Source organism: Siphateles boraxobius, unplaced genomic scaffold (genome assembly GCF_051911475.1).
Source record: "Siphateles boraxobius isolate OS27281-9 unplaced genomic scaffold, OSU_SipBor_1 24, whole genome shotgun sequence".
NCBI lineage: Eukaryota > Metazoa > Chordata > Actinopteri > Cypriniformes > Leuciscidae > Siphateles > Siphateles boraxobius.
Genome location: NW_027508855.1, coordinates 48,297 through 65,424, shown reverse-complemented (window position 1 = coordinate 65,424; position 17,128 = coordinate 48,297). Strand labels below are relative to the sequence as shown.

Genomic DNA, 17,128 nt, shown 5'->3' with positions numbered 1-17,128 from the left:
AAGGAGTTAAAAAATATGTCATTGTTTTTAGGAGCGTCAATCTTACAATCAGGTTTTTGAGTAAAAAGTAATATTATTTTGTCTTGACCTTAGATTTTGGCTCAAAACTTTCACGCCAAAATTGTTTACATGTTCTATTTCTGTTCATATGGCTTCAGGTTTGCTACAAAGCTACATATTTGTCCCAAAGCTGATGGAGAATGTGTGTCATTAATCAAAATCAAACTTTGACTAACTCATATTCTTGGGGGTTTTGTAACATTTTTGGTCAGTTTTTCTTTGAGCAGAATTCTGAAATGATCGCAGATAATCACATTTTTGTTGTATTTCTACTAATATCTTTAAGAGTACACACACACACACACACACACACACACACACACACACACACACACACACACACACACACACACACACACACACACACACACACACACACACACACACACACACACACACACACACACACACACACACACACACACACACACACACACACACACACACACACACACACACACACACACACACACACACACACACACACACACACACACACACACACACACACACACACACACACACACACACACACACACACACACACACACACACACACACACACACACACACACACAGTGAATTTTGACATCACTATACTGTAAACTCCTTTTAGTTTAAAGCTCTGGGGATTCATTTGCACATACAAATGAGTGGGCAGAATAAGAAAAACACAAAGTTCAATGTAACACGATAAAAACTAATGATATAAAGTAAAAGGTAAGATGATTTGTAAGGTGAGAGGTGCACTTTAATCCAGACTGTGATTGTCATCACTTAAGGTCCAAAATATCCTCCTCAAAAGATGTGGATATGGTAAAAGGGCTGGCCGTGGGTGGGCTATCTTTTCGTGGCTCTACCTCAGAGACAGATGAGCAAATCCTCTGGACGTCAGTTTCTCCCTCTACAGACTCCATTCCCACTCTGATTGGAGATATCTCAGAGTCAGTATGCATTACTGGTATACTTGCATCTAACATGCAGAAAAAAGCTTATAGCTGCATATAGCAAAAAAAAAAGTATTGCTCAATTTTCTCAGCCTATGCAATATCTACTACTGCTCAAAAGGTTTGGATTAGTACGATTAAAAAAAAAAATGTTAAAAGAAATGAATTACCTTTTATTTAGCAAGGATGCATTTAATTGATAAAAAGTGACAGTAAAATATTTATATTACAAAAGATTTCTATTTCAAATAAATTATGTTCTGATGAACTTTCTATTTATCAAAGAATCCAGGAAAAACTGCATCACAGTTTCCACAAAAATATAAGTCAGCACAACTGATTTTAATAAGAAATAATAAGAAATATTTCTTGAGAAATCATCATAATAGAATGATTTCTGAAGGAATGATCCTGCAAATTCAGCTTTGCCTCACAGGAATAAATTACATATTAAAATAGAAAAGAGATATGTTAAATTGTAATAATATTACTGTTTTTACTTTAGTTTCAATAAAATAAATGCAGCCTTGGTGAGCATAAGAGATGTCTTAACTAACTGCATAATTTGTCTAAGAACTGCCATATGACCATTACTTTGAGAGTCACACTCTGATAACAGATAACTTGTAACATTTTCTGTAAAGGTGCTTTGAAACGATATGTATTGTGAAAAGCGCAATACAAATAAATGTGAATTGAACTGAAATGGAACTTTAAACATTAAAAAAATCTTACTGACCCCAAACTTACAGCATATGTCAATAAATATTGCTATTAATAATTAGTAATATATTATTTCAATACATGATTTCAAATTAATTGAATAAATCAATGGAATAAATCAAACTATTTATATAATAAATATTCAATATGTATCTCCCAGCCCTACCAAACACCCAACATTCACACACACTTACTGTTCAGTGGTGCTGATCTCCGCTGTTCTCCTCTGCTCTTCCTCCTTGTTCTTTTTGCTCATTCTTCTCTGTTTCACTGAGTTACCGTCTGCCTTACTGCTGGGTTCCTCAGTTAAACCTACAACAGGTACAGAGTTTATAGACAAAGTCAGACTTATTCTACTGTATTTTACGCAGACTTTTTAAGATGACATTAAAGATGCACCTGCAGGAGGTGCAATAGCGCTTCCTATAGTCCACTTAGTCATTCTTGTTTGTGTGTGTGTGCGCGTGTGTGTATGTGTTTGTATGTGGGGTGTGAAGTGTGGCAGCCTAGTGGATCTAGCAGCTTATGTAATGTGTGATCAGAATGTCTCGCTCCAACACTTCATAATGAAAAATGTCTATCTCATCTCAATTTGACTGCAGAACGAGCATTACAACAGATCAAGTATGCAAGTATCATTGCAGTTTTTTTTTATCACACGCAATTAAAACGTTAATAAATGGTACTAAGCTGCACCACTTGGAGCTTTATTGTCCAACCCTAGAAACACATCCAAAGAGAGACACTTATCCTGTGGCCTCCCACTGTGCCACACATACGTGATCATAGCTTTCAGTTCAAGAGCTCACAAATTCAGAGACACTCACCCAGCAGTTCTTTCCGTGTGCGGCTGGCGATCTCTTTGATCTCCATGCGAGACAGCGAGAGCGAGGTTGTGCTTGCAATCATGGGAACGGGGCCGATTACACTTGGGACAGGTGCCGTGAGCACTTTATTGACCAACGGAGACTTGAGGGGCCTCTCTATGCTCCGTCCAACTAGGTTACTCAACGGAATCTTATAGATGTGTTTGGAGGGAGCTTCACCTTGAAGAAAGAAAGGGATGGTTGGAAAGGGACAGAAAAGAAGAGAGGGAAGGCTAAAGAATGAGACTTTAGAATAAATGGTGTAACTACCACAGTGGTCGATCTAGGAGCAGAGCTGCTGTAAGGCACATTAATATCTACTCTGCACAGAATAAAACATAACAGATATACACATCGCCTTGTGTTTAAAGACACATATATGGAAATACAGTCAGAGTCACTGCTGGTGCCACACTTTTGCTTAGCTTATTAGCTTATAATTAGCTTATAATTAGCTTATTATTAGCTTAAATGAAAACAACTGTTTCACCCACCCACAGGTAAGCCTATTTTAAATCTGTATTAGTGGGGTAACTAAAAACACAGTTTAATACAATTCAGACACAGCAGTCTATTAGTAAACGCACACTACATTTGAAATGTTTGGGGTCAGTAAGATTATTTTTTAGGTTTTTGAAATAAGTCCCTTATTCTCACCAGGGTTGCATTTATTTGATGAAAAATACAGTAAAAATAGTAATATTGTGAAATATTATTACAATTTAAGATAACTATTTAATGTATTTTATATTGTAATTTTTTCTTGTAATGGCAAAGCTGAATTTTCAGCATCATTACTCCAGTCTTCAGTGTCACATGATCCTTCAGAAACCATACTGATATGATGATTTGGTGCTCAAGAAACTTTTTATCACGTTGAAAACAACTGCTTAATATTTTTATGGAAACTGCTTTTCAGGATTCTTTGATGAAAAGAAAGTCCAAAAGAATGTTTAAAAAAATAAATAATTTAAATAGAAGATTATACATTTCTTTACTCATCTTTTTATCAATGTAATGCATCCTCACTGAATAAAAGTATTAATTTCTTAAAAAACAAAACAAAATCTTACTGACTCGAAACTTTTGAATATATGTTCACACACACACACACACAACACCCATGTGTACTGCAACATTGCTAACAAACTATTCCATGTCTCTATTAGCGTTGCACTGTTATGTAGTCCCGCCTTTTTGTGAAATGTCATCGTTCCAAAATCTCACTCTCGCTATAAATTGAACATTAGCTATGTTCTGATTGGCTTTGACTGTCACACTTCTTTTTCACATTCAGACAGACAAATTACTTGTATCAGGAAACTTATCACATCACGTCAGTGGACGAGAAGTGCAGACGTTCCTCTTGTTGGTTGCCGAGGAGCGGATAAACTAACAATCAGTCATAATCCCACCCACTTTGAAGCGGTACTAACTGCAGTGGAAAAGCAACCGAGCTAAAGCGAACTGAGCCGTGCCGCGCCGCGTCGTACCACGCAGTGGAAAAGCGAAGCGAGCCGAACCGTGCCGCACCGAGCCGAACCGTACTGAGCCGTACCATGCAGTGGAAAAGCGCCATTAGTTTAACCCGATAGACAAAATAAAGCCTACTGAGTCAGAACAGGAATGAGATGATCTCATTCTCTGAAAAAGTTTAATTGTCAGAAAAGACTGATCGGTTACAATATTGATTTTTGTTTCAATGCTATCAATCAGCATGAAAACAAACAAAATCACATTTACAATGATAGAAGTAGAAGTTTATAGGGTAAATGCACAGCACCACAAATGTACTGTCACGATACACACACACAGGAAACGTAAGATCCAATAGCAGTATATAATTATAGGGTAATCCGTACTCACAATACCAGTCCAGGCAAGGTTCAAAAGTCCAATAAGGCAATCCAAAACATAAAATACAAACGAGAACCAGTCAGATACAAATAACGGAAGAGTGGGGACATAATACAAGGACTCTGTGACAAACACTGAAACAGACAGGGTATATATACACAAGTGCTAAGAAGGTGACGAGAAACAGCTGTAAGGCAATGAACAATCAGTGACAGACAGGATCATGGGAATTGTAGTGAGAATGCATAGACACCGTGAAAACTGAGGACCTCTAGTGTTAAACCCAGGGAACAGGGCGGAGAAGATTGTCCATGGGGCGGTAAGGGCGGAGAAGACAGTCCATCGGGCGGCCAGGGCGGAGCAGACGACAGTCCTTCGGGCGGCCAGTGCGGTGAAGGTCCCTCGGGCGGCCAGGGCAGTGAAGACCCTTCGGGCGGCAAGGGCAGTGGAACAGGCACAGACACCGGCTCAGGCACAGAAACAGGCTCAGGCTCAGGCACAGACAGAGCCGTTCCGAGCCTTTTGGGGGCCCTAAGCAGAATTTGATTTGGGGACCCCCTCCCACTACGCAAAGTCACCTGTGCTTGACGATTATTGACACAAATGTCACGCAATAATGATGCATTATAAATGAATACAGAGTCAGGTTATGTATTAATAAAAAATAAATACTTAATAAAAAATAGATGCCTACTTAAATAAAAAAGTTGTAACTTTTACTTTACTCTTTTACTAAGTCTTTTAAACTTCTTAAAACAAACTGTCTCAAAACATATAAAACAAATTATTTGCTAAAATAATGACAAAACTGAGAAATCACAAACATAATAAGAGCAAGGGTTCAACAATGACAATTCTTGTTTAAAACTGTAAAAATATTATTATTTCTCAACTATCTCAATACAGTGTAACTGTCCTCAAAATCTTTTGTATTATTATTATTGTAACAGACTTTGTTGGATTGTACATTATAGTCTGTTACTATAATACCGGTAATGATGTACTGGCGCTCGTTGTATGTGTGTATGCAATCTATTTTTGCCCCCGGGGCTTGCCGTAGATAGGAATGGGTCGTGCGCGAGAAGAGTACAAACTGCTATGTTTATTTTTTATTCAAAGTGCTACCCTTACACCTAGAAGGTTAAGTTCCCCTGCGGCTAAAACCGCTGAAAACTGACTATGGGCAGTTGCGCACTTGGTGGTCAGGTCCGCTTAGTTCGCTTATGCCTCGGGCCGGCCCTGGGCACAGACACCGGCTCAGGCTCAGGCTCAGGCTCAGGCTCAGGCTAAGGCTAAGGCTCCGGCTCAAGCTCAGGCTCAGGCACCGGCTCAGGCACAGACACCGGCTCAGGCACAGACACCGGCTCAGGCTCAGGCACAGACACCGGCTCAGGCTCAGGCACAGACACCGGCTCAGGCTCAGGCACAGACACCGGCTCAGGCTCAGGCACAGACACCGGCTCAGGCTCAGGCACAGGCACAGGCTCAGGCTCAGGCTCAGGCTCAGACACCGGCTCAGGCTCAGGCACAGACACCGGCTCAGGCACAGACACCGGCTCAGGCTCAGGCACAGACACCGGCTCAGGCTCAGGCACAGACACCGGCTCAGGCTCAGGCACAGACACCGGCTCAGGCTCAGGCTCAGGCACAGACCCCGGCTCAGGCTCAGGCACAGACACCGGCTCAGGCTCAGGCACAGACACCGGCTCAGGCTCAGGCACAGACACCGGCTCAGGCTCAGGCACAGACACCGGCTCAGGCTCAGGCTCAGGCACAGACACCGGCTCAGGAACAGACACCGGCTCAGGCTCAGGAACAGACACCGGCTCAGGCTCAGGAACAGGCTCTGGATTGGCAGACGTGACGTGAACAGTCTCTGGATCGGCAGACGTGACCTGAACAGTTTCTGGGTCGGCAGACCTACTGTGTCTCCTCCAAGCATGCAGTACTGCCACAGCATAAAAGAGGAAGACAGCCCTCCTTGCCATGGCCGGACTGATGGTGGGTATGTCCGGAACGATCTCTGGGATGACAGCGGCGCTGCACAGGGACAACCACCGGAACGACAGCGGGCTGCACCGGCACAGCCTCCGGGACGGCAGCGGGCTGCTCGGGCACAGCCTCCGGGAAGACAGCAGGCTGCTTGGGGACGGCCTCCGGAACGGCAGCGGGATGCTCGGGCACGACCGCCGGGAAGACAGCGGGCTGCCCAGGCACGACCTCCGGGAAAACAGCGGGCTGCTCGGTCACGACCTCCGGGAAAACAGCGGGCTGCTCAGGCACGGCCTCCGGGTTCTTGAGGAGGTTGGTGGTCGTCCCCCACCTCCGCCGTTTCCGATGGCGATGTGCAGACTCAGGGCTGAACGGAACCGGCAGTGAAAGCTTCACGCTGGACGAGACCAGCTGTGATGTCCTTATGATGGGCTGAACCAGCAGTGGATGGAACTCAGGGTTGAGTAGGGACCGAAGTGGAGCGTGATGCCGGGACTCACCTCTATCACCTCCTCTACTGCGACCTCCGCGGGTCCCAGAAAACGTAGCCAACCGAGTTCCCTCAAAAGATCGTCTATGGATGGGGGTGTTGGCTGACCAGGCATCAGCTGGGCTGCTGGAAGGGGGCTTAGGGGAGTTGACCGCCATGTTCTCCTCCGTCTGACGAACCCACAAAGCAAAACACTCAAATAGAGTCATGCGCAGCTCTGGCTCTACAGACCGAGAGTTCCCCCTCTGCTGCCTCCTCTCCCTCTCGGGGGCTGGGGAAGAGACACGAAAACCTATACCGCTGGATCTTTGCATGACGGAGTCCTTCTGTCACGATACACACACACAGTATTTAATTATAGGGTAATCCGTACTCACAACACCAGTCCAGGCAAGGGTCAAAAGTCCAATAAGGCAATCCAAAACATAAAATACAAACGAGAGCCAGTCAGATACAAATAACGGAAGTGTGGGGACATAATACAAGGACTCCGTGACAAACACTTTAACAGACAGGGTATATATACACAAGTGCTAACAAGGTGACGAGAAACAGCTTTAAGGCAATGAACAATCAGTGACAGACAGGATCATGGGAATTGTAGTGAGAATGCATAGACACCGTGAAAACTGAGGACCTCTAGTATTAAACCCAGGGAACAACCAAACACTTTGACATGTACAACACTTCATTCTCATCTTTATCCACTAGACTTGAGACTCAAGTTTAAGACTTGACTCTTGACTCAGTCTTGTAAAACAATGACTTGACATCATGTAGACCGCTTAAAGACTTGTTGAGAAAATGAGTGTCTAATATCTGTCTAATACTAATGAACCCATCCATGTAAAAATCACCTGGTTTTGGGAAACTTTTGGTAAGAGTGAGAGCAAGAAATGATGGAATGGCACTAACTTCTAGGCCACTGCAACACAATAGGGTTAATATATCAATATAAAGTGTGAACCTTCAACGGTGTCTCAATAAAAAAAAATAAACAAACAACAACAAAAATATATAAATAAAGATAATAAAGAAACAACACAGTAAAAATCTAAAGCACATTACATAAACCTTAAAGAAATGCTACTTTTGTCTGGGTAAGATGCTTTAATAAGAAAAATAAGAAATAATATATGCTATTATGCATATGAAGTATGTTGGTGATTGCTATTTTGAATACTGTATTCACATTTTTTTGTTAATCTTTTTAAACCTTTTTTAACTATGCTTTGGATATTTTTCACAGGCATGGTAATTTGGAGAAAATAATTCACACATATATTTAGTAGCAACAAACAATAATCTTGAAAACTTTAGTCATGTTAGACAAAAGAGCAAGGTTTTGGTTAGAGACATGACAATGTCCAACAGCATATACAGATTTCCAGGCAGGGAAGAATGCTTCCCCTTTAAGTTCATTTAGAATAATTAGAGCTTCATAATCAGACACAGGACTATTTCGTTATGAATACATGCATGTGTCTGGAATACACTGAGTATTCCACAGACATCTTTGCTCCATGGGACAGCACAATACATAATATATGCATATATATATATAGGCATATATATAGGCATATATATATATATATATATATATATATATATAGGAGCAAGGCACGTGAACAAAAATATAGTTAAAAAAGTAATATTGTCAAATATTATTATAATTTTATTGAGTTTCTTCCTGTGATGGCAAAGCTGAATTATCTTCAGAAATCAATTTAATATGCTGATTTCATGCTCATGCAACATGTTTGTGCTATATACATATAGTGTGTGTGCATATATACGCTATATATATTGAAGGAATACAACTTTGTCAAATGTTTAATTTAGTTTCATATATAAACTGAGAAAGTTCTGTAACTTGAATTTAGCATTCAGCTGTGGAGCACGAAACTCCTGTCTTATTCTGTGCTCTATATACAGCTGTCAGACGGGTTTTCTTTCTATTGTAAGTTAAATGAAACATGTTAATGAAACTCTTGGAGACTCTCGCTAAGCTTTTGTCTTAGCAAGAGAGAGTCCTGTCACTCCTGTTCTGGAGTCTCAGGGTTTGAATAAGTTTTCCCCTCTCTCTTTTAATACCGGTTCCTAAACCTGTATATGAGTTTCCACCATCACAATGTAATCCCTCCCTCTTATAATGTATATATATTACAATGTTTGACTCAAGAAGTCAGACGATGTTGGAATGACTGCAGCTACCGACAAGCAATAAAAGAACTTCTGCTTGGAAAACTTCCTCCGTCTCCTGGTCTGAGCTTCTAACTTTTCTACAAGGAAAAAGTTCACTACAGATGGTGCCGTGAGCCGGATAGAATTAACTTCACTTGAATCCAGATTGGAATTCAAGCTCAAAGATCTGATTGCATTCCAGAGAGAATCTTACCTGAATCCAGAACTGAAATCTCCACTCAACAAAGACTGAGTTCCAGAACTGAGATCTCCACTCAACAAAGACTGAGTTCCAGAACTGAAATCTCCACTCAACAAAGACTGAGTTCCAGAACTGAATCCTGAAACTTCAAAGCTCAACAAAGAACAAACTTTTTTTGACTGAGTTCCAGACGGAATCCTTTCCGTATAAACAACGATTTGGTGAGTTTCACTCTATTCAAAGAACCACTGAAGACCAGAGACGCGGGAAGTCATTTTCGACAGGGGGTGCTGGGGATTTTTTCCGACCAAGCAATTACAGGAACGTGGTTATAGGAAAAGTCCACTTCTAAACAGATCTATTAATTATTACTACCTAGAAAAGCGCTACATAAATGTAACGAATTATTACTACTCTCCCTCAAAAACTTTTTTATCCATTTGCATTCAAGCAGGACAAGTGGCCATAGGGACTATAGGAGGAGTAAGGGAGTGATGCAAGCACTGCAACGATCTTTAGTTAAAATCAGAAAACAAATACACACACACACACAAAAATTGAATCTTTTGGCCACTTCAGGGTGAGAGCTGATGCAGACGCTTTTGCTTTCAACAAAATAGTGTCCACAACTCCTTCTCCCCTCAGTGCACCTATAATAATAATAATAATACATGTTATTATTTACGTTTAACCCTCTGAGGTCGCCGGCACGTTTTGCTGGATTTTCTTCACATTGTAGCACAATAACGAGCAATGCAAGTTATATCGCGTCGGCGCATCCATGTCCTAATTATATTGTCTGCTATAGCCTATTTGCTTCTTATTTATTTAAATCCAGGTAATTGGTTGATGAAACATTGATTAAAACTAAGATACAATTTATACAAAACGAAATTCACTTTAAAGAAAGGCTTTATACAAAACAAAACTTAATAAAGTGGTCAAAATGATGTCTCTCGATATTGCGCATCTTATGATTAGGCTACCCTTCACTTTTCATATAATCAACATAGATGAAATGAAAAAAATAACATAGGCTATTATTTAAACATAAATATGAAACTAACTTAACTTTAATGGCTACAACACGTAGGCCTACAGTACAGAGAAATGTGTCGGAGCAAACGCGTGTCACCGGTGAGCGTGTGTGTGTGTGTGTGTCTTGAATAATTTTTTGAGCAATAATCATAGACTGTAATAATCAAATTCCCAGCGATCGTCGAATCTTATTTTTGCTTGAAATGCCCTTCCCTACAAAATACGAAATGTATTAATCAGACAAAATACAAGCATCATTGCATAAGAAAGAAATGTAATAAAGAAGTAGGCTAAAATAAATAAATAAAATAAAAATACATTAAAGTAGGCCTAAATAATAAATAAAGAAAGAAAAGAGGCTCAGTAGCTTCTGAAGCACTGACTGAAACCCCACAGTACGCTACTGATCATAACCTTTTACAGTCTATGATCATAACATCGTATTGGCTAGCACCGGGAACGACAGAAGCTAGCTTGTCCTGCGTAGGGGCTGTAACGTAGCCTACGTTACCTCTGGATGAGTCAGTTGGAGAATTCTTCTCGCTAGTCCTCGGCCTCGGTTTTTTGGGGTTGGATTGAAAAAAATCCGAAATTCTCTTTTGAGACATTGCTAACTAATCATCACTAGCAGTTTTTTAGACTAGGTGTATTTTTGCTTTTTTTTTGTGCTGCGTAGGCTGAATCGTAATCGCGTGATTTGCGTCAAGACACCTGATTGGCTAATACTACAAACTGAAGATAAATTAAATAATTTTTAATTAAATAATTACTAAAAATATCCCTCTCTTCATCCCACACCCCAAACATGACATACAAAATGTTGTGGAACAGAAACAACAACCAAAGATATATTTATAAGCTATCATTTTATTGTCATCACAGTTTGCCAACAGGGGGTGCTGCAGCACCTGCAGCACCCCTACTTCCCGCGTCCATGCTGAAGACCAGTACAATCCTCTGCGCCGTCAGAGAACAGTTATCAGACAGCTGCAGTGTCTGACTAACAAAGTTGCCCTTTAAAAGTTTATTTTAAAGATGAAAGTATAGCCTCTACGTTGCTAGAGAAGGTATCCTCTAAAGTTAGGGAAGGTTAACATTACGTGTTAATATTGGTGAACCGCTGTTCAAACAGGGATGTGTTTATCCTCTAAAAGTTAGGAAGGTGAAAGATCCTTTACATTTCCTTTTAGAGAAGATTAGCGTAGCGTGCTAATATTTTGTGTGTTACCCTTTGCTCTGGGCAAGGAAGGTTAACTGTGTTATCGAGTGTAGCCTCTTTTGAGCAGAGAAGATTTAGTGTTTTTGTTTGTTTTATCCTCTAAAAGTTAAGAAGGTGAAAGATCCTTTGCATTTTTCTTTTAGGGAAGATTAGCGTAACATGCTAATAGTTTGTGATGTGTTGGTAAACAAGGAAGTTTAACAATAGTTGATTTGTGTTAACAAGTGTACCCTCTGTTGATCAGAGAAGTTTTAGTGTTTTTGATTGTGTGATAAAGAAACATCACAAAATGGTTAGAAAAAATGCTCGGCTGGTTCCAACAACGGAAAAAGGTGGTCTTGCTACTCCTTTGTGGTCAGATAGCGAATTTAAAACACTGTTAGGAGAACAGATGGATCTAATAGTCACTGAAAAAGTTAGACAAGTACTAACACAGAAATATGAGATTCATCCAGATAAGATTTGGTCTGTAGAAGAGTGTAAAAAGGTTCTAGGAGCAAGTGTTCGCAAGAACAATGTGGAAGCAATTATCTGTTGTCACAGAGAATTTGGTTTAGCAGTAGTTACACAACAGTCTCAGCATAACTCAGAACTAGAAAAAGAGAACAAAGAGCTACGTGCTAGAATTTCTTCTTTGACTAAGAAATTGAACCGCAACAAACCTATAGAAAAAAATGATGTAGAAGAAGTTAGTCAGCCGGATAACATTTACCCTGACTTACGAGCGTTCTTTGAAACAGATGCGGCTCTCCGCCCAGTAACTGATGTGCCTGTAAATTCAGTAAATGTGTGTGGTGCTAGAAAGAGATCGCAGGGAATTGAGGGAACTGAAAGTGTTCCTCCCAACTCTTCTGTTGTCCAAATCCAAACTGTTGCAAAAGCACTTGGACCTAAAGACATAGAGCGACTGTCCCAGAGCCTACCTTCAGCACGTAAACAGTTTTCTGAATTTAGAAGAACATTAATCAGCAAAATGCGTCTATCATTCTTGCAATGTTAATGAAACTCTTGGAGACTCTCGCTAAGCTTTTGTCTTAGCAAGAGAGAGTCCTGTCACTCCTGTTCTGGAGTCTCAGGGCTTGAATAAGTTTTCCCCTCTCTCTTTTAATACCGGTTCCTAAACCTGTATATGAGTTTCCACCATCACAATGTAATCCCTCCCTCTTATAATGTATATATATATTACAATGTTTGACTCAAGAAGTCAGACGATGTTGGAATGACTGCAGCTACCGACAAGCAATGAAAGAACTTCTGCTTGGAAAACTTCCTCCGTCTCCTGGTCTGAGCTTCTAACTTTTCTACAAAGAAAAAGTTCACAACATATATATATAGCATATATATGCACACACACACTATATGTATATAGCACAAACATGTTGCATGAGCATGAAATCAGCATATTAAAATGATTTCTGAAGATAATTCAGCTTTGCCATCACAGGAATAAACTCAATAAAATTATAATAATATTTGACAATATCACTGTTTTAACTATATTTTTGTTCACGTAAATGGAGCCTTGCTGAGCATAATAATTTCAAAAACATAAAAAAAATGTACCGACCCAAAATTGAATAGTATATCAAAAACATGCAGCAAGAAATGGTAACGCTTTAGCGTTATATTCACTAAAATTAGCTAATGCATTGGGTACAATGGACTAACAATGAACATTAATCCGGAATATACTATAAAAATATAGTATTGTTAATTCATGTTTGTTTATAATACATTATTGTTGATTTATGCAACATGACTTTATTTAAATGTTTAAATAGAAATTAACAGATTAATAAATGCTGTAAAAGTCATTTTCATTTTTTGTTCATCATACCAAATGCATGAACTGATGTTAACAAATTGAACCTTAATATGAAGCGTTACCAAAATATGTAGGCTATATCTATTAATGTGAACATTATTTTGAGATAAGTCATGGTATGCAATCAGTCTATTTCCCATGGTGCAAAAATGGCAGCCACAGACAATTGGCTGGATGTTTCAAAACACCAGGATGTGTATTTTGTCACAGCCCCTTGGCGACCCTCTTCAGGCCGCCCGAGTAGCCAGAAGTGGTAAGCTCTGGAGGGCCATCCAGACTGTGTGTGTGTGTGTGTGTGTGTGTGTGTGTGTGTGTGCATGAAGAGAATAGGGGCTCTGACAAAAGTATCCATGGTGACACAGCGATCTGTAACTCATGCTGCAGCAAATGTGTCCCATTTCCCTAAAGTCTCTATGTATCTGTCTCTTTCTGTCTTTTGATTTCCTCTGCCATCTCTCTATCTCATTCACTTCAGTCTTTTCCCCCCAAACACTCCTCATGCCCCCATTTCTGTCTTTGTTATTCTTTCTGTGAAACTGCAAGAAGGAAGGGACACATTATGTTAGCTGCACATTTCACTCAACACCGTCTGCATGCGTTTGTTAATTGAATAATAGACAGGGTGAGTCTCCATGGTAACGTGCATTAGTGAGGTAACATGGGAAATGTAGGCAACAAAAGTGCCTGCAGTACCTTCAGAGTCTTTAGACATGTAGAGGGATAGCTTGGTGCCGTAGGGGATCCGAATACAATCTGGACCAGGGATGGAAAAGAGCAATATATCAACCCAACCCACGCAGAGATTAAAAGACAAAAGCACCGTAAGACAATTCACAAAGACAGTTAGACGACTCGCAGGTACGTAACTCGCTACCCTATAACAGCAAAAAAATGAAGCAACATATCATACACTGAATTTGCCCAGTATCACACTCTTTCAAATCCTGAACACAAATACCTAACTTCAATTAAATTCAGTTTAAGAAAATTGCTAAGGTAAATTGTGTACATGTTCCGTCAAGAGCAGAAGCGTACCATCTCCAAGCGGTGAAGGGAAGACGGGCATCTCATAGCCGGTGGGAGTCTGAGGGGAACTCTGGGAACTAGTGTCCCTGGAGCTACAGTTAGAGGCAGAGTTTATAGGTGCTGACGAGATGAAATAGATATCAGACTGCAGAAAAAAGAGAGGAAGAAATAACAAGATAAAACAGTGAGAGACGTGACTGACAGAGGAAAGCATTATATAAAAGAGTTATATATAATATATTTTATATAATATATACTGAAATTATATATATTCAGTTAAGAATTTCTCCTTGCACTAGTTCAAAAGTTTGGGGTCAGTAAGGTTTATTAATTAGACTGATAAAAAATGTCAGTAAAGACTTTTATATTGTTACACAATTGTTGTTAATGTACAGATTATTGTTAATTTTAAATACATTATGTTCTTTTGAACAAAGAATTTTCCACAAAATATTAAGCAGAACAACTATTCTCCACATTGATAATAATAAACTTGCCATCACAGGAATTAATTACATTTTAAAATATATTAAAACAGAAAACAGATATTCTAAATAATAATATTATATAATATTAATAAATGAAACTCACTGTATTTTTGATCAAATAAATGCAGCCTTGGTGAGCATGAGTCATTTTTAAAAAATCTTACAGGCCCCAAATGTTTGAACAGTGCTGCATAACAAGTGTAGAGTTATAAAAGCCTTTTTCACTACTAATTATTTTATCAGTATACTATTTCTTATTTGTTTTTATTTGTGTTTTTATTCATTCTTGTAAAACTGTTAATTTGCAGGTCTACATCAGATTTTAAATTAAAACTAAACAAATAAATAAAATGTACTTTTGGACCCCACTGTATATACTGTATACCTGTTGATAGATATTCAGCTGTATAATGCACTTGAAAACAAATTAAAGCCTTATGGATTGAACACTTACTCTGGACGCAGTCAGTTGCAATTCTGGAACGACAGCTGTATATACTAGGTTGCCATTAACAACTAGCCGGATCTCTATGGAGTCGGTGGTGAATGCGAGGATGTATGGGAACGCACACACTGTGACACAGGAAGTGACATAATAGGGCGATATCTCAATTATTTTCATTAATGCAAATGCAAAATGAGTGTTGAAATGAAGATAAAGAATATTCAAGCACTCGCTGAAATGCATGTCCTAAAGGTACTGACCAATAGCATTGGGCATTTGGTTCCAGCTGAAATGGAAGTCTGAAGAGTTGGGCTGAATCATGGGTGTGGCTCCGTTAAACGGACACACCTTCTTATATACGCAAATATCTGTTAAAAAAGAAGTATAGCATTAGAGGATCTGACTACACAGATACAATCACTGACATTTAAATTGACACTAACTGTTATAGCAAAGAAGAAGTCCAGCCTCTCCATCTTCATACACATCTATGGCAGCAACAAAGTTCACCTGGAAAAAAGTAAAGTGTCCATGTCAATAATAGACACTACTGTTACCAATTAAAAACTGAAAGTAGTTAGAACTTACTGTATAATACAGTGGTGTACAAAACTGATGTAGGGAAGGATATTTGGATTGTGTTATATTGCATGCTTTATAATGTGTACATTTATTTTGTAACAGTATTTTCATCTAAAATCTTACTAAACCCAAACTTTTGAATGATAATGTATGTTCATATTCTCACCCGGTTGGAGTCTACATGGTGTAGTCTGTAGGCATCTCCTGTGCTCTCATTGATCAGGTCAAACTGATGTCTGTAGGCCACACAGATCATATGGTCATTCTCTCCTGTTGGGCCGTCAACCAGAGCCATGACCACCGGGGAGTCACATAAGCAGATCTCCTAAGACAAGCAAAATCAAACATCGGAAATGTTGAGAGCTTAAAAGTAGCTAAATGTAAGTCTGTGAGAATATTTCCTATGAGCTACAAATTACAGTAAAATCCAGTTAACTTATCATGAAAATCCGTGTCCTACCCGTATGTATTGGAACTCATCCACAGGTGAGTCAGTAGCCCCTGTGACTGTAGCGATAGAGCTGAGGCAATCGAGGCGTGACTGTTTCCTGGTGATCAGAAGAAGCTTGTTTCTTATCGCCGCAACGACTCTAAGCTCTACCCCATGGTGTGTGTTTATGGAGTAGAGATGGCAACCTGAGGAAACACAATTCTGTTCATTTCAAATGTATGCAATGTGTATTCCTGATTTTGACAGCCTTGGAAATCATAGCTAATTATTAAAGACTTCATGCCACAAAAACAGTGTCCAAGATATGGTAACAGTGATGCTATTTGTTATGTCACTTTGTATTGCGCACACAGCCTTACAACTGTGCAAAAATGTAACATTTAAACATTGAACATATATACATAAATTTATTATGCGAGTGACGAAGTGCGGAGGGAATATTACTGTATTTAATAGTGCTCTGTTTCAGGTATGGTACTGAATGTCCATCAATTTACACTGTAATGATGCTTACAAACTCGCGCTGTGCTGCGGATCGGTCGGAACTACACTAAAATATGAAAAACAGATGTTTTCTCAGGCTGAGAGATAAGCAGATAAGTGTGTGAGAAAATATCATATATGGTGTTAAAAAAAATGACAGAGTGGATGAGAACTGTTCCTATTCTCTGTTTTTATTTGAGCTCAACAAGATGAGGCATGTTACACCTAAAAACATTCTCTTGCCATTTAC

At 39.5% G+C, this 17,128-nt stretch overlaps 1 protein-coding gene across 1 annotated transcript in view; it reads right to left on the bottom strand.

Moving 5' to 3' along the window:
- Positions 1-703: 703 nt before the first annotated feature.
- Positions 704-17,128, bottom strand: part of garnl3 (GTPase activating Rap/RanGAP domain like 3) — a gene marked incomplete at its 5' end in the record, with an annotated part of 56,650 nt that continues 40,225 nt past the window's right edge. Inside the window, 10 exons of the mRNA XM_077241834.1 lie at positions 704-984; positions 1,925-2,042; positions 2,558-2,776; positions 14,097-14,156; positions 14,439-14,574; positions 15,372-15,490; positions 15,623-15,730; positions 15,806-15,872; positions 16,111-16,269; positions 16,405-16,580. Coding sequence (XP_077097949.1) covers positions 834-984; positions 1,925-2,042; positions 2,558-2,776; positions 14,097-14,156; positions 14,439-14,574; positions 15,372-15,490; positions 15,623-15,730; positions 15,806-15,872; positions 16,111-16,269; positions 16,405-16,580 — 1,313 coding nt within the window. The remainder of the gene's footprint in view (positions 985-1,924; positions 2,043-2,557; positions 2,777-14,096; positions 14,157-14,438; positions 14,575-15,371; positions 15,491-15,622; positions 15,731-15,805; positions 15,873-16,110; positions 16,270-16,404; positions 16,581-17,128) is intronic.